Genomic DNA, 18,438 nt, shown 5'->3' on the forward strand with positions numbered 1-18,438 from the left:
GGAAGTTAGAGAGGACTTAAATAGAGTGAGTGTGTGTTTGTATTCATTGGTCTATTAAGGTAGAGGGTTTTTAACAGTATTTATGATAAAGGTGATACGCTGAGTGGATTCATAGAACAAAAAAGCGAAATGGCCACGTTTACAAGAACAAAGCAATTTATTGATGCTCAGTTGTAGGCAAATTGTAACAAAAGTATCAATCAAGTGGGTTATATATGAAGCTTACAAGCAGGCTCATGCTTGGGTCACACGCAACAGCAGTGTAGTCGCCCTTGGAAAAGAGTCGGCACTCGGCAGTCCAAGCGACTTGGAGTAGAGTCTGTCACTCGGCTGTGACCCAAACATGGGCTGCACAAAGGCAAATTGACCTCATTTATCTATCGATTCTTTATCTAGTAACCCATTAATTTCATAAACTGACTGTTATTAAAATAGCATTATTAATCTCAAAGCCATTTGCGACAACAAATAGCGCAATGGTCATCATATCAAAATGGCTAGGGCCAACGGCAGGCGCGGGTAAACTCGTGTAAACTAAACACCAAATTTGTTAGAAAGACAGCACGTCCTTTCTGATTGGTTAAATCAACAGCCCTTCGTGAACCCTTTAACTCCAGGGGAAGCATAGGTTGTTAGTCAAACTGCTCTATCTATCTGCGGGTGATAGTTTACGGGAGGAGCCGGAGCTTATCTTAAGTTGAAAACTCGATCACCAAGCTAAAAATCTGATTTATTGATTATAAAGCGGTTTTCATTTTAGTATCCAAAATACATTTAATTCGCATTTGCTCTGGTTTTGCATTACTGCGCTACGCAATTAGCTTAAGGACGTTCGCACGAAAATTTTCCAGTCGATAGATTTTTTTTTAATTTTTGCTGCAGTCAGATAACGAGTTAGCTGTGTCAGAAATGCAAAAATAGTTGGGCTTCACCGTCTTCGTTTCAGAGATAAAGCGTGTGGAAAACTGCCCTGATTTTGAAAAATTGGCGCACGTAATTAATCATGGTTTACAGGGGTTTACAGTTAAAAATATCGAAGGTGAGTTAACGAAGGCAAACGATTTTAGTCATATTTTGTGGAAGTGGGTCTGTTGCATAAATTGTTCCAAATTTTACCAAAGTTTTCACAAAACGTAACCCTTCAAAAGGTATTTCAAACCGTCGCACAGATAAACGAAGAGCTAAAAAGAACAGAATTCGATTGTCCATTTTGCAAAAAATTCAAACTTCTAGTCGATAGATTTTCTTAATTTTTTCGCTAAACGTAGAAAATCGATAGAGAAAATTATCCATCAAAAGAAAAATAGGGATCACCGAACGTCCAAGATCGTTAAATCCAGGCAAAGCTATAGCAATGGCCATTTTCCCTGTCATTGTTCATTTTATTACTTAGCGCGCTCTCTCATGCATGACGTGGATGAGAAACAATTAGCGTGAACATCCTAAAAAAAAAAAATCGCACCACTTTGTCATCCAATCAGAAGTAAAACCAAAACCAATCGTGATTCGCACGCACAAGTTTTCCCGCGCTTTGGGTCAGCTACAAGAAGTTGCTTAGAGTTTTGATTGGCTCAATGAATTATCTGCGTCATTTGTGATTGGCCAGAGTGATTACTTTGTTTTCACGATACTCAAATGAAAACCGCTCTTAGCTCTCATGGCCAGTTAAAAAGTGAATTAGCTGAACGGAGTTATCACTTTCTTAAAGTATCAAGACCACAGTAATATTTCGCCTCTCACTCTTAACGCGAAATATCTTTATATTATTCAAACATTCCTGAAAAATGTATTTAACAACTATAAGGTTTTGATGACTCTTTGAGTCTCGGCAACATTAGTACTACTTCACACCATTTAACACTTAAATAAAAACTGTACTTTAGTACTTTCAATATTAAGCTATAGAAATTCCCCATGATTTATCATATTGTGGTATATCATATTAAACTGCAATTACGGGCGATCCTCTTAAAATCCTTTACAGCAAAATGAGGCATTTTGACTATATTTTCTCCATTTCAACGGCGTTCAACAAATCTCCAACCCAGATCTTACACGACCAAGCGGAAGGGAGATCTCATTTTTCAGCGTCAAACCGAGTGAGATCTGGATCCGAGATAATAAGGGCCGGGGAAACAGAACTGTCACTCCAACTTTGAATGTGACGGAATTTTAGCCAGTTTTTCACATTGCTGAATTGGAGATGTTTGCAGTCACAATGCATATCATTAAAAAATCTTGTGGTATATCTTAATTTCAATCTCTTGCTAGCTAGTTCAAAACGGTTTTAAGCTTATATCAAGTTAAAGCAAACGTCCGTAAAAAAGTCACCATCTTGAATCCATATGAGGCTGCCCAAAAGTTTCTTCCCGAGGAGAAAGAAAAGAAAAAAAACACTTTGCGTATATGCCTTTGCTCAAACCCTGCGGTGATTTATGATTCTTCATGAGTCTTTGCCATTGCACCACCGAGGACTTGCTTTCTCCATCTAATTCTTCGATTCTGAAACCAGACTTTGACCTGCGTCTCTGAAAGACCAAGTTGTGAGGCGATGTAAATCCGCTGGGCACTTCCAACGTACTGCTGTATCTTAAAGTGTCGCTCCAGTCTCTCGAGCTGTTGAGGAGAGAACACAGTGCGCATGCGTCGTGGTTTCTCTTGTGGCCCTGCACCTGGAGAGCAATTGAAAATAAGCTGTTATTACTATATTTTTTTTTTCGAGTTATTTGCTGTTTTGTCTACTTTTTTATAACAAACAGGGAGAAATGACTAAATTCTGTTGGTAAACATAGGACATTTTTAATTTATTTGTGTTCATCGAGGGCAAAATGAATCTAACGAAAGATTCCTAGTGTTGACTCGAATACGCTCGAAGATGACCCGAAAGCTTCCGAAGATTTCTGGAACGTCATCAAATATCGTTTCTCGACGATTCCGGAAGACCACTCAAACAACCTGAGAGTTTTGTGCCTTTTAAAGAAGTGCGCTCTCTCTTCGTCTCCCTTTAAAATCGAAGCTTCTCTAAGAACGAAGACGTTCGCCATCCGTTTCTCGATCAGCTTGGATTCTTTTAAGGAAGACTACTTCAGGTTTTGCTGGAGCAAATAATAAAAATAAAAATAATATGTTATGTATAAAATCAAGAATGTATCTGCCTGAATATTAAACACGGGAAGGTGATCTCAATCATGATTATTAATGCCATTAAAAAGGCTATTTAAACGTTGTCGTATGAAGAAGTCCCACGTAATGACAGATCTAATAATATAACTACAATTTAGAGAATGAAATAGAAATAAGTTTGCTTTCACAACGTTGTGAATTTGAAAATTGTTTAAATTTACAAATTAGTCTGGTTATGAAAATCACCAGAAAACAATTTTTCACGCTGTTAACAAATCACGTAAACGAGAGGTTATATTCTGAAATTTCGAGCGTTCAGTCCGTCGCACTCTAAAAACCTAGGAAAAGTTTTCGAGATGATTTTTCAGGGGATTTACCTAGTTATGACCGAGCCCAGTGAAGAAAAGTTGCAGTTTATATAAATCTTATTTGACTTTTCATCTCTGCTGGAGAAACGTTCTCGCCGGCTGAAATTGTTTCCCCAAGTTCTCTAGTCCACCGACCTGCCAAGTTTGAACTGTTACAATTTTCCTCTAGTTCAATATTATTGTTCCGGCGTTTATTAGAGGCGAACTCATTGATACTACCGCCGAGCTGTAGATTTAGGAGGGAAAATAGCCTGACAGAAGGAGAATAATATAAATTACAAATTAGGCTGGATTAAAAACAAGATACAATTTTTGTTGAGGAAAGCGCTAACTGAATCTTTTCGGACATTGACAAAATTATGCATGAAAAGTGGAGTTAATGGAATTTTATGGTAACCTGCGGGGCAGAAAATAAAGAAACGAAATTTTGTTTTCTACTAAGCTGTTAATGTTTCCAGTTATGCTCTATTCTGGTTCTTCTAACTTCTTTAACACCTAAGTTCCGAGTAGCCGGTGTTTCTCGCAGAAATGAGGGCAGCTTTTTTTTCTGTTTTAAAAACACAAACAAAACAAATTTTGGAGGCATACAAATGTAAATATATCTCTGAGACGACAAAATAATGTCTTCCGTGGCCAAAACGCTTTACCAGAAAGCCCTCATGTCCACATATCTTGTCACTGAAACGTCATGATATAGACCCTTAATTGACAACCGAAAAAAAAGAATTGCCATTAATTTACACGTTGTTTAGCCCTGCCAATTATTTTGGCAGAAGTAGTTAAATAAAAATAAACATCTCTTGTTTCAAGTATTGTGAAATTTGCCTTGAAATGTACATGTTCTCTAATCGTTTACCAATGTAGAAACGCATACACTGAAATTTATAGGCCAAGGGCTCGTACGGGGTTCCTCGTGACGGTGACTTAAAACATAATTATATTGAGCAATTACGGGTAGCAAAGAATGTTACATATATCATTTTATCGCCTAAATAGCTTTAAAAAGACCACATGAACCTAATGGCCGCATTAATAGTCATTTCCTGGAGTATTAACAAAAAGAATATATGCTTTACTTAGAAGGAGCAAATTCAATTATTGTCATGTAGGTTATATTATGAATGCCGAATGTGTAGTCAGAATGTGTATGCACTTCGGGCCGCCAAAACGATTGTATTAAGGCAATTCTGCACTAGTCATTCAATAAAGATATGATCTACCGGGAATGAAAGGAGTTTTATAAGGTTAGTTTGAGTTACTCACTGCTAGGTTGCTCCCAGTATCTGGTACCAGGCGTGTCCTGGGTTCGTTGTAAAGTTTGACTTTGAACCAAATGTCCTTCCTGAAGGTTGCCTCGCTTAGGTATGTCCTGTACATTATGCGCCAAGCTGTAACGACTTTCTGGAGCGAACACCGCTCTGGGATAGCTCGCTCTGTGCAGGGCGTGAGGCGCAAAGAGGCTGGCTGGGGAACTTGGGATTGGCGTGAAAGGAAACATGGACATTTGCGAGCCAAAACCGACAACGCGGTTATGGTTGTATATATCTCTGGGATGCGACAATAGAGCCTCGTTGTTGAAATCTTTTCTTGGAAAGCAGGTTTGGCAAGGGCAAGGAGGTAAGGCCTCGCTGGTTGCTTTCAAAGGAGGAGATCGCTCACCGGTTTGCAGATTCATCGTGTTAAGCCGTGTAAAGCGCGTGTAGCATTTAACGCTATGCGTGTTAAACGTTAAACAAGTTTGGCGCTGACGAGGCTATGGACCCATTATCTCTTCACTTTTCTATGCCACATTTTTACGCGCAACTCCTCAATCGCTTGGCAACTGAAAGAAATAGTCACGATGGAAATGTTCAAAGACAAGATGCTTTTTATTTGAGACATGCAGGCGTTTATTCTCCTTGTTGTGACTATACGTCTGTTTCTTTGTTCGTCGTTTAACTCAAGTCCTTTTTGTCTTTGTCAAGAAACCTTTACGGTTGTATTTTTGTTGTATAATCAGTTTAATCTTATGTATTACCCTGTACCCTTGCAACCTCAGCGCGGAACTGATAATAAAAACACAAATTGGTGTAGGAGATGTATAAATGAGCTTTTTGAAGAAAATTACCTCAGCCTGACGTTATGTTTACTGGCTAATTGCTTTAATTATGCAATAAAATGTCTTTAAACAAACACGTCTTTCATTAGTTGAGTGAGAAGGATTGCATAATGGAAGTTGTAATGATATCGCACATAATAGAAGCTGTGGTAAATATGAATCGATTGAGCAAGAAAACTTTTTTGGATATATATTGGCAGAAGTGCAAATGACGAGGTCGATATTGTTTTTGGTGTACGTGCGGGTTTAAACATTTCTTTGATTTAAATAATGGCCCTCTTTTTGAATAATCACAATTAAGGGGAACACAACGCGGAAAAACTTATCTGTTGAAACAAAAGGAAAATAGGCTCACATCGGGACAGATTTAAGTTTTTCATCATCGCTCTAAACTGTTTCGTTCCAAGCACAATTCACAAATTTCGGATACAGCTTTTTCGATGTCCAAACGCATTCCTCCTATAAACGTAGCTTGGAGAAATTATAAGCGTGTTTCCGTGGGTAAAAATTGTAATTTCTATTTCCCTGTTATTAGTGAACGCGAGAAAACAAAGACAAGTTTATCATACCACACGCTACGAACAATTTAGCGCTGACAATATTCTAAAACTGTACGATTGATTTTTATTTGACACGTGACACTTGCTCGCAAAACGCCAGCAGTTTTAATACCTCTCTTTATTCATACAGAGTGGCTAATTTTCTTCAACGTATATTTAAACAACAATGTACTAAGTCATTCTATATACATCTAGAATCTCTACCTTTAATTTAATGTTTTAAAAGCACTTGGTAAGAGACACTGAGCTCGAGAATTTCAAGATAATTTTCAATACAGTGCGCGCAACGATAGCAAATGGATCGCAATTCAAGCCAGGGAAATAAATTTCACCGCGACAGCATTTTGTTTAAAGTAAATGAATCTCTGTTTACAGAAGTTAATACATCGAAAATAAACCATAGTTTGCAGGGAACTGGCTCAAACTATCCTTCTAGTAATACTGGACGAGATAAATTCGTGTGGCGGTCTTAACACCTTTGTTCAAAAGCGGACAAAAGCACTACGTATGTAATGTTAGCGATAAAACAGCTTTATCAATTAAACCGATAACACAAGAAGGTATCGCGTGTATTCGCGTACAGCTTCTAAATGTCGAGCAAGAACTTGCTTAGTAGTACATTCTTTTTTATACGAATATATTTCATAGGAATAGCGAGGCTTAAATTTGCGAAATTAACAAACCGAGGCTAAATTGTAAAGAATAATTTTGTGGGCTGAGAATGTGTCAATACAATACGATCATGTATTTTTAACTAAACCTTATAAAGTTCTTCCTTTCTCTTAACGGTAAACTAGCCAAAAACGGTAGAAACAGGGGCTAGCTGTACGTTCGATGCCATAGTACAATAACATTTTTGCAAGAGGTTATTTTCGTCATATCAGGTTTGAATCCAAGAACACTGTACAACAATATTCTCAGCCTAAAATCGGCAGAAAAATAAGAATATTCAGCATGGGACGGAAAAACAATAGTCTTCCAAGAAAAGAAAATGTAGAGTGTAGTACGATGTCTGAAACTGTGAATAATACTTTTTATCATTAAACGACTGGGCCGTAGCGGTTACCTATCATGTTGTTTCATTAAAATACTTTTGTCCATTTAGACGTTTATTATTCTGTGTTTATGTTCCCCATTGAAAGACCATCAAATTCTTATCAAAGAACTGCTGGAAAACATGAGAAAACACGGGAACAATTATTACAAAATTATAGGCGAAGGCATGACACTATATAAAACAAAGCTTACAAGGAGAGAAAAATTAGCGCTCTGATTCTTAACATATATAATTCTATTCACCTCTCTGCCGAAACAGGTGTCAGTCGGGTGCGAGCATAAGTTTCTCGTGTTACCTGCCTTTTGCTTTTCAATAATTTTATTGAAACAAGGCCGCTCGTTTTCTTAAAAGGGCTCCGAATGCTTCTCTTCTGTAACCTGTCGCTAAGTAACCAAGATCTACATAGATCATACTTAATGCAGAAAACTAATCGTGCTCTTTTGTTCTTGGTAGCGTTTTCAGAGCTCAGCAAGTGGCTTATTGTACAAAAGACATGTTTTGGTGAACGTAATTAAATAAAAACAATACCCACTGAGACATGCAGAAGTACTATGAAAACACCTTAGAACAAAACGAAAAGCCAATAAGTATATTTTTAACATCTTACAGGAAGTGAACCGTTTTTTATATGTTAAATTAGACAATCGCTGTCACTCAAACTTATAAGTCAACTACACATGCTACCCCCAAATTACATTGTTATGCCGTTAAAGGAGAAAGTCACTCCGAAAAGCTTATCTTTTTTGTCTCCGTCTATAGCGAGTAAACATTCAGCTTTTCCACTCACAGAAATTTCAGTCTCTGAAGTGCCCGCTATCCTGAAGTAATTTGTCTCGAAAGAAGCGACTTCGGAGGCCGACATTTTGCAACTGTCTTGGCAGCCAGGCCGTGTTTAGGTGACGTCATTCCGTCCGACTCGAAATTGGCGGGAAGGAGAAAAACCTGCAACTGACTTGGCATCCTTGACAAGCTCAGCAAAATCTTTATTTTTTCCGAACGATTATCCACGTCACTATCTTCAATCCTATCATTTCGGAGTTTGGAGCATGTTTGGCTCAAAATAATATGGCTCAAGAGCAGCCATAATCCAGAGTGGCACTTAAAAGGTTCTTCGGAAGCAATTGGACGGAACTGACGTCACGAAAACGCGGCCTGGCTAGTGCTGCTGAGTACTGTTCAAAATAGCGGCGACGATGTTCGAATTTTGGTCTTCTTTAGAGACAAATTTTATAAGGAAAACCTGCACTTTAGAGGCTGAAACTTCGGTGAGTGGCTAAGCCTTGCACGTTTTTATTAGCGTTAACAAAAAATATACGTTTTTTGGAGTGACCTTCTCCTTGAAAAGGGAAAATCAAGCTTCCAGCATGTGTGAACTCCAGCAAATTCTAAAATTGCTTTTCAAGTCGAATGAACAGTACACTAACAAGGGGAAGATATGGATCCTGCTAAACTGGGAGCCGCATTGATTCTGCGATAGCAACATGTTTTTTACTGCCGAAGAGTTAGCCATTATTAGATAAAGTTTAGACATGAATAAAATAAAGCCTGTGTTTGAATGTGAAGAGGTAAGTGTATTGCATAGCGTGCCGGTGGTGCAAACACTTTTGTAGGGCTTAGTTCGGGTGTCCGACCGCTATTTCGGGTCGTAAAATATAGAGGACGTTGGACGTACTTTTCTTCTCCTCCCAAGCTTTCCTGGTCAAAATGCGGTCGCTTGTTCTCTCGATCGCTAAAATGTGCTTACCCTTCGAGCCATGTGACCAAGCCATGTGCAGTATTCCCCGTGCAGGCTCTATAGGATTCGCCACTTATCTAAAGACGGTTTATTGAACACGCTGAAGCTAAGGTCACTCTTGGGTAGAAAGTGGCGCAGGCATAATATAACTGCAGTCTAGGCAAACATGAGGAATAGCTTAATAAATGATTCAACTCTGTACAAGATCTTTTTTTATAGTGACATTTTATTGTTAATCTACGGAAGTTTTTCGGTAGACGTATTACGAGGACTGGAAGGAAATTTTCCCTTTTCGAAAAACATAATTGGGCGTATATTCGGAAGGGACTCTGTGGAATCCGAAGAAAAAACGAAACATGAACTTAACAGCGCAAAACTCCAAAACTCTCCTTTAACGACGAGGGAAGTGAAAGAAAAACATAGCCTGAATCATATTTAATTTATATAAAGTATGAGGTCGGAGGTTTATATGGTCAACAGAAATGATATCGTTATTTCATCATTTAAATGCAAACGCCTCATATGCGCAGAGAGATCTACAGTCGTTGTTTCTATTTTTTTTTTATTTACAAAGTGAACAAACAGGACATGTATATTTAGCCCGACAAATTGTTTCCATCAATTACAATGACAAATATTTACCTCATACGTTTGCAAGATAGGTTTGTATGAAACGAAACGAAATGCATTAAAACAATTTCCTCTTTTTAAGCGATAACCTCGTTTTGCATCGTAACTGGTAACCTTTATTGATGCGTAACTTAGTTTGATTAACAGTTAGCTAAGGATGAATAGTCAACATAAGACACTTAAACAAATTAGTCTTGTAAAGAACCGTAAGTCAATGGATTTTGCTTAGTGTCTTACGTCTCAAACAGAAAATTTACTCCACTCTGTACTATTCAAAGAGTCCGGCGAAGGCACTTAAAGTATATTCAAGGAACAGTGCTGAATCGTGTTTCCGAACACATCGTCACACTACATGTTCTTGTCGATAGTTGCTAAAACTCGGAACTTTTAACTTATAACAAAACTGAACTTCAAATATTTTTCAGCAAACCGTATCTCAGCGTGAAAATTAATTTTCTGGCCACTAACAAAGAGGCAATTTTGTTTCACTGACAAATGAAAAATGGCTCAAAATTTTCATACTTAATGCCAGTTAACTAACCTGACAACGCACAAATTGGCAACATTAAAACTAAACTCTAACAAAATGCTGCAATAAATTTACAGACAGGAATACTGTGTATAAACTGACCCGCAATCTACTTTAGGAACACCTATTCAACATTAATTATTTTTATTTTACCACAACTTAAAAGCTTTTGTAATCTTTCAAGTCCCAATAGCTTTCGACTTCAATAGCTTCTCACTGCCTCAACGAAGTTCATAACGCACGGGCAAAGAAATTTTTCCTCTAATTTAAAAAAACTGTATAGCGCCAGACGTTCCAGTTTTCGCTGCCGTTGTAGCTTGCTTTTAAGTTAGGATCCTCATTAACTAAGAAGGTTGGATAGGAGTCAAGAATCGAGCACAAGAAAGCATACATTCTAGTAGTAGTAGTATGGTACGTATCTTAGCCGTCTTCTACAAACAGACAACCAAATGAACAATTTGTGCGTTACGTGCATGAGAACAAACCCACAACGACGACTTTTTTGGGGAGAATTCAACGCTATTCTACATATTCAGTTTTGGGATGGCTCTGTCATTGAGCATTGCAAGTAAAATATAGGAAAATTATTTCAGTAAGGTTGTCATCAGCGTTGCCGTCGAGGTTGTTTAAACTCACTAATGACAACTGAGGGGCAAGTGATATTTCTTTTCAAAGAAATCTTCCTTTCTAAAACAACCTAATGATTGTTTGCGCATTGTACATGAACGCTTGCCAGGCAACCATTTTTTGACATATCAATTTGAGCGCTAAGCCCTCATCTTTCGTTCCATTTTGTTCTTCCTCCATTTTATCCGGCGATTCTGAAACCAGACTCGTACCTGTGTCTCTGTCAAGCCAAGCTGAGCAGAAAGGCGTCTTCTCTGCTGTCCCGAGATGTACTGATCGATGACGAAAACGTTTTCCAGCTCGTTCAGTTGATGAGCGGAAAAAACGGTGCGGCCTCGTTGGGGTCTTATGACTTTATCTTCCATGAGACGAGTAACGCTTTCTTCCAGGCGAGGAGGATCTGTGGAAACGCGTGAATTATTTTTAATAAAAATCGGTTTCATAGTTTTGCTTTCATGTAGACAATGAAAAGACATGACTGCTGTTTTTACTATTGTATGAAGTCTTAGCCCTTCTCAATTTCAGCTGACATTTTGCCCGCTCAGCATAAGACAATTTGCTTGTGGCATTTTATTACACTTGGAAGTTTACTCATTGTCGGAACGAAGTTGTGAAGTTTTAATTTTGTGAATTACAACTTAGGAAATATAAGCATATGAACAAAGGCCAAGTGAATTTTTCTCCATTGCCTATCGTTCACAAATGTAAAAATGAACTAATTTACCGTTGAGGTCTAAAATAGACAGGAAAGTAACAGCAATTCAATGATATTTTGACAGAATTATATAGGTCGATGGAAAAAGTCTTTGAAGTTTAAAGCGACAAAATAGAAAATTCCCTACGCATTGAGATAAGAAACCTTTCAGTTCACGCACGAGCACTTTCCGAATATTTGTAAACTGTCAATCATCGATCAATAAAGTGAAGTTTGTCCAATCAGTGTTAGCTTCTAAACGAATTGACAGTTGGGCGTTGAATTGGTTGTCAATGTAGATGTCATAGAATAAATTTTGTTACACCCAAAATTTAAGCTGGAACGTGTTAAAGTTAGCTGATTAACAAACAAATGGAAATTAATACAAGTGAAAAAAAAAATCTTTAATAAAAAAAGCCTTAGAAAATGTCCCTTTCTGAAAAGGAAGAAGTTAAACTCTAAAAACGGAGCTCATCTGCTTTGGAGCAAATTTCTGTCTCCACAAGTTGGGGCAAGTTTCGCCTCAGAAGGAAAGAAAGGATTAGCTAATAGCTATCATTGATAGCAATTATCTCTCTGCGTTTAAACTGTTTGGGTTTTCAAGATTAAATATCATGATTTGTAACTGACACTAAAACCAACTGACTTGCACGAAAGTAGTTGACTTGGTTAAAACTCTCTAAAAGAAATAATAAAATGACACAAAACGCACCATGGCAGAAGTCGGGTCGTTTTCTTAAATGCAACCAAATTTATTCATCTTTCGGAAAGAAAGTTCGCTTTTTCACGTCTTTGGCGGGGCAAACATTTTCTACTGGTTGAGAAGTTTTAGCCTATAAACTAACTTATGAGCGAGTATTTTACATGAGATCCCGAGAGAAGCTCTCCATAGATACATATCCTTGAATCTTGTTTTTATAACGGCACCGAATACTAAAATTTGTTTTGCCGAATGGCATAGTTACAAAGGGTACCTTGGTCTTTTAGTAGCTAATAATTGGCGACGATTTGATCCCATAACAACCCTATTATCCAAAAGAAAAATGAATGAATTTAAATCATCTTTGTATTGACGAAACGTAAACAATGTGCTTGTTTTGGTTGTATATTTTTCTTTTCAAAATCAATACGAAATGCACTTTTACTCAAGCACGGTTTTCAACAGGCAAACATACTGGCCGTTGTGTATCGTCTTCGTACAATTTGGGTGGGAACCTCGCGACCGACTAAAACACATTTTCTGTAGTGTGTCCTAATAAAAATTACCCCATTTGATCGCCTCGCCTGGTATAATGGGTTTTATGGACAAAATGTTGGGATCATAATAGGTTTATACACAAACTAGTTGAAACCACATGTTACATCAATAACGTTTCCTTCAATGAGATTGAGAAACGAAAAATGGAAATTTGCACTATACCTTCAATGCTTGAATTGGCATTTCTTTCGAACATCTGGTTGAAGTGTGGACTTATTGTGCCTCGTTCTACCAGTCGATATGGGTCTGTTAGCAAGACATCTTGACGGAGTGGATTCCGTGAATAATAGCTGCTCCCGCGGGCGCCGAGTGCATAGTTTGAGGCCGGATAAGAGGGAGATAAACACGGGTTTAGATGAGGAGATCGAGTCACAGGCTTGTCTCCCGGGGGATTGTGAAGCATCTGCTCAGAAAATCGACTGGTGTTTTTCATGGAGTCGGGATGTAGACTTGGCGGTATGGCGAAATAGGGGGACGAACTTATTGGAGGGTAAAACCAGTTCTGCGAAAGGCTGGACCAATGACTTGAAGAATTGTAATCCGGTTGCATGTTTGTGTGATGTCCCGCTTCGTATAAAGAAAGCGCAGTTGATTATGCTGCAAGCTGGCACTTTTGAACAACACGATGGAACATAACTATGCTTTTCAAGGTGACTTATATCAGAACTATTGATAGTATCTTAAGACAACTGTCATTAAATCCCACCTGCCTGTCAAGCTGCCAATCAAGCGGATATCATCGATGAAACTGGTTTCGATCGCAATGGTTTTAGCATCGGACAACCCTTGTGCGTAATTCGTGAAAGTAGGCGGAATCAATGTGCCATTGCCCCTGCTGAGTGAAAACCGTTTAAGCTGGAAACTAGACAAAATTAAAAGCTAGGTCAGCGAATCCAAACATAGCGAAAATGTAATTATGTCTAATTATATTGTTTGGACGTCTGAAGTCGATTTTTTCCTTTTTTTTTTCCCCTTTCAAATTGGCCATTCACTTTTCAAACAAAGAACAATCGACACCTTTTATTCGTATGCAAAACAACCCGGCAAAAACAAGCTCTGTAGAGCGAACACAAGTTTGATACAGCCTCGCAACGCTCGCCCATGAACATCGAAACAACGACGGAAAATTTTTCCAAAAAACAATTACTTATATTCCCGTTTTTCGTACTTTATAACGTGCGTGATGGGCAGGATAAATTTTCGGTAAAAGGCTAATATTGATTTTTGGTGAGAAGGAATACAAATTGTTAAGCAGTTCTCATTTCTTTGTTTAAGTGGGCGCGCCATTCTTGAGGTTAGGTTGCTGTAACAACGTTAATCCCATCGAGGAAACTTCGCAACCATTTCTTAAAATTCGGTCTTAAAATCAAATAATTGTATTTTTTGAGAACTTTGATAACAATTTAATTTACAGGTAAACGGTTAAGCCAAATTTACGTTATAACAAAACGTATTTTGACTGAATTATCGACTAATTAACATAATTATTTTCGCACAAGTCTGTTTGTCTGTTCACAGTGCAGTAGGGACATGGCTAGAATAAATGTTAAATTCCTTGATTCATAATAAAACCGTACTGTGTTGTTCTTCTCATGAATTCAACATCAGCATAAATTTTACCAAATGTGTCTTTTATTTGATGAAATACCTTAAGAATTAGCCCTTTCAAAGCACGACTATTTCGGCAAAGATATTCCTTTTATTGATCTCTCTCATGAAAAGGTGATTCGACCAAAGTTGAAAAGTCTCACTATACATTGTTTCAATCAATTCTATCCAATCGCCAATAAAATCGACTTCAAAGCTGATCAGTTAAAAATAGCATCAATATGTAAAATGTAACATGTAACAGGCAGTTACTTTTGGTGAGTTATCCCAAAAAGGCCAAGACGAGCTTTTATTTTGTGGTAAGTGGATCTGAATGCCGGATTCCCTGTAACATCTTTGGTAATGTTTCCTCGCTAATTTCCTGATATGCTACCATTTCACAGATCCCTCCTTGTGTTAAAATTAAGTTTACAACACGCATCTCATAGAAGTTTTTAATACCGGATCACTAAGGAAACACTATAGTTGATTTTCTTTTGAAATGGCACAAAAGTAATAAAGGAATAAAATGATAGAAATAGTACACGGACCTCCGAACAGACAGAGTTGCTTCGGCACGGTTTTCGTGTTCTGACTCTAGTTTTGGTGTTTGCCTTTAATAATGACAATAGATAATGGTAATAGGACGGAATGCTGTCCTCATCCCCCGTGGCCTAGTAGTCCCATTTGAATTTAAGTGTGAATTAAAAACATAGTTGGACAACACGAAGCTTTTACCTATCATATCAGTATATCATAGCTTATCGTATCATATCGCGTCATGTATCGTGTCAATAGGAAAAAAGTGCGGAAAAAAATAGACTTACCGAAGCCTGTTACTAACAGTAAATTGGACAAAATTCAGTGACAAATAGAAGTTCTAAACGTTTTTGTGAATATAAGGAGGGACTTTATTTTAGTCAAAGGAAGAAATCTAATAGTGATCAAGTACACGAACACGAATTTTGTAATCGGACCTGTTAATGGCTTCCTGTGCTTAAAACTTGATATCGATAACATAATTGAACTTTTTGTAACGTTATTAAAAGAATAATCAATTGCACGCTTTACATGAATAAAACTTACAGATACGAAGTAAAAATGATTTAATTTACAAACACTTTGATCATGATCAAAAAAGAGGAAGGCTTCCTTTCCCACCTCCAAAAACTCAGGTTTTTGAACGAGTGAAAAAAATTGTCCTTGATCCCTTGCTTACTCCCATTTTCAGGTGTTTCCAAACTTAATACGTTTTGAGCACATCTTAAAGGGACTGATCAGCCCATATGAAGACGTTAATGTTCTCGAACACCTCTTAAGAGATATCGGCTCCGTTGAAACTTGGAATCATTTATTTGTCACTGGTCACCATTTTTCTTTTTTCGCTTTTATTTTATCTTTTTATTTCTTTAACCGACCGACGGACTCATAGTTACGAGAGAGAGAGAGGGCTAGATGGGAAACGAAACATTTTATGGGGGCCCTGAGAAATAAAATCTAAGGTATACAAGTTGCAAATCTTCACGTGTGAGAAGATAGGTGAAATGTCGTGGTTTAATTAATTTCACCTGTGTTAAAGTTTACCCTTGCTCTGATGTATGATAATACCTTACAATGTATATGAAACAAATTTTTCCAAAGGCAGTAGTGAACCAGAACATTAACATTACGTTTGAAAATTCGTAATGTGAGGAAATGACTTATTTGTCTTCCACGGTTTAGCTGCAGCTGACATGACCGCTCCAAAGGGGGCCGGGAGGTAACAACCAATCAACAGACACAAACTTTGGTCAACAGAAAACAGACGGCCTTTTTAGCTTGAGCGGTTTGTTGCCCAATTCTTGCTTCCAAATTTGCAAATTTTCGCCTGTATATGGCTGATGTTTACACGGAGAAAAGAGCAATTTTCTAGAGAATATCACGTGTTTTGTAATGGGACAACAAGAAGCCTAAGCTAAAAAGGTCCATTAGCAACAATGAAAACGTGTCTGTGATTAGGCAATGAGTTAGAAAGTGCTTGTCATGCAGTGACACCAGTACGACAATGTGTATAGGACATCAACTGGATGGGAAATTTCAGTAGTTACAGTTGTTTACAGTACATTATTGCACTGTAATAAACAGTATTTCAAAGCAAAATTGTAGCATTGTTCTGACGATATTCTCTCAGGCCAAAGACATTGGTTAGGTGTTGCTGATTTATTTCACACTCTTATTTACATCCTTCGTTAAACATCATTAGACTAAAAGATTAAAAGTACGAGGCCGTCCTTAAAGGAGCTACGTCACAGTTTGTTCATCTTGAAAAGTTCAGCCTAAATTTTTCGAGTTCGTCGTTTGTAATCCGTGTCAATCTTTTCCATCTGACCATCCCAGTTCCTTTATGGTTTATTATTATCTCTTTGGTGTTTTTCTTTCTTCGTAAACGATTATTTTCAGGTTTTCTTTAATCTATAGGTAAGTTATACTTGGCCAAAACTTTTCATCACTAAACTCCTTTACATTCCCATGGCGGCCATTTAAGATCGCATGAAACTCAAAGAGATGACAAAAAATAGAATTGACAAGAATGAAAACAGGTGCAGGCGCAAACACACAAAGCGCGTCAGTACTGCTCAAAATGTCCAGGGCAATAAACATTAATTAGTTGTGAGCAATGACATCTTGCACGTGATCAGCTCGGCAACTCATGACAGGCAAGCCGACAACAACGTCCATATAAAACCATGAACTGTCTTTTTACTTGAAAAATTTCGCAATTAATTTGTGAGTGTCATAACACCTCTCTATTTTAACACGCAACGTCAGCATCCAATTGGCCATTGGCCCTGAAAGGCCCCATTGTGGGAGTGGTCAGTTAAGATATTTATCATTTTATTTATCCGATTCCAAACAGAGAAATCAATAATTCAGTTATTTGTCGAGGATGCCTAAGGAGTGTACGAAGAGTTTAAGGTTACATGATTTGTTATACAGACGTTTTCATCCGACTGAAAACTGCGTTTCAGTTGGATGAGAAAGAATCACGTGATCCACCTCACAACTGTAAAACTACGAATGGTGACAACAGCTTGGACCTTGAACCCTGGACTTGCACGTGATCATTGCGTGCGTCTCGAAACCATGGTAGTACTAAGACAGCAAATGAATGCGAAGCATATTGGAAATTGTAGACAGAAACGAAAATTCTTTATTCCGTACGAGTGAAAAAAAACGATAAAATACAAAAATAATTTGTTCAAGCAAAAAAGAATTTGACCATCAGTCGATATCTCAATGCAAATTGGAAAACTCTTAGGCATCCTATACAAATAACTAGTATCTGCTTGGAAATCAATGCTCACATTGTAACAGCAACAACTTTATTTCACCCCAGAGTTAGAAATTACAATGTTATAGAGTAAAAAACCAAAATGATAGGGGTGCTGCATACCCAAAATAGCCTAAGAGTTAAAAATTCTTGACAGCTCGTTAACAGGAAAGATATTTTACATCTTTAGGCCAGGGACACAAAACAAACAGACATAGACACACGCACACACAAAAAGAAATAATTGTACATTCAAATGGAGAAGTGTTATGACACTGACACATAATTGCGCAATTCTTAAATGAAACGTCAATTTACGGTCTTCTGGGCATTACTGTTGTTGGATGTCATGGCTGCTGCCATGTTAGTGTTGACCAATCCACAAAACAGGGGTTAATTTTAAGCTGGGGTCAACAAAACACCTGTCATGACTGTCCCCATGTGGAATTCGAACAGTGAGTTTTGTTTCCCTAGTGTGTCGACGAAGGCCCCCGATGTTTCCTCGATGTTAGCCGAGGCGAAACCGACAGGAACATGGAGGGCCTCGGAGAAAGAAAACCTTAATTAATTTATCTTTCTAGGCCGGTCACACGCATAATTTTACTTAATTAAAGAAAGGTATCTCAATGCAAAATTCTAAGCATGGTGCTGGCCATGCGGTTAAATGTTTATGCTGGCCTTGTCCAGCCACATTTATGTTTTGCTTTTCGAGACACCAATCGTGACACTTTGTCTCCTTGCGCCCCGAAACACGTGATGTGGCAACACGTGTTTCGGAACGCAATTGAGTTCAAACTATGGAACTTGTTATATTGAAGGGGTCATTTTGCAATTTATGTGCGTTGGCTATTGGGCTGGCGTT

General features: G+C 37.9%; 2 protein-coding genes across 2 annotated transcripts; both read right to left on the reverse strand.

Annotated features, from left to right (window-relative positions):
* Nucleotides 1–138: 138 nt before the first annotated feature.
* On the reverse strand, nucleotides 139–5,287 carry LOC149117737 (homeobox protein EMX1-like). Its single transcript, XM_089285193.1, has 2 exons — nucleotides 4,755–5,287; nucleotides 139–2,672 (listed from the first exon to the last, which is right to left on the reverse strand). The coding sequence occupies exons 1-2, from the start codon at nucleotides 5,164–5,166 to the stop codon at nucleotides 2,434–2,436; spliced, it is 651 nt and encodes a 216-aa protein (XP_089141319.1). The 5' UTR covers nucleotides 5,167–5,287; the 3' UTR covers nucleotides 139–2,433.
* Nucleotides 5,288–9,486: 4,199 nt separating this feature from the next.
* Nucleotides 9,487–13,354, reverse strand: LOC110052573 (homeobox protein HMX3-like). The gene is made up of 2 exons (XM_020758708.2): nucleotides 12,842–13,354; nucleotides 9,487–11,127 (listed from the first exon to the last, which is right to left on the reverse strand). The coding sequence occupies exons 1-2, from the start codon at nucleotides 13,227–13,229 to the stop codon at nucleotides 10,868–10,870; spliced, it is 648 nt and encodes a 215-aa protein (XP_020614367.2). The 5' UTR covers nucleotides 13,230–13,354; the 3' UTR covers nucleotides 9,487–10,867.
* Between the last annotated feature and the right edge of the window lie 5,084 nt (nucleotides 13,355–18,438).

Source organism: Orbicella faveolata, unplaced genomic scaffold (genome assembly GCF_042242905.1).
Source record: "Orbicella faveolata isolate gen_17 unplaced genomic scaffold, um_ofav_v1 contig_1, whole genome shotgun sequence".
Taxonomy (NCBI): Eukaryota; Metazoa; Cnidaria; class Anthozoa; order Scleractinia; family Merulinidae; genus Orbicella; species Orbicella faveolata.

What these genes read in the sequence shown, in the direction of transcription:
- LOC110052573 (XM_020758708.2), bottom strand. Translation starts at nt 13,229, where the DNA reads ATGCAACCGGATTACAATTCTTCAAGTCATTGGTCCAGCCTTTCGCAG. An exon ending in TGCCAATTCAAGCATTGAAG is followed by an intron (nt 11,128 to 12,841) that starts GTATAGTGCAAA and finishes GCGTTTCCACAG; the next exon opens with ATCCTCCTCGCCTGGAAGAA.
- LOC149117737 (XM_089285193.1), bottom strand. Translation starts at nt 5,166, where the DNA reads ATGAATCTGCAAACCGGTGAGCGATCTCCTCCTTTGAAAGCAACCAGC. An exon ending in ATACTGGGAGCAACCTAGCA is followed by an intron (nt 2,673 to 4,754) that starts GTGAGTAACTCA and finishes ATTGCTCTCCAG; the next exon opens with GTGCAGGGCCACAAGAGAAA.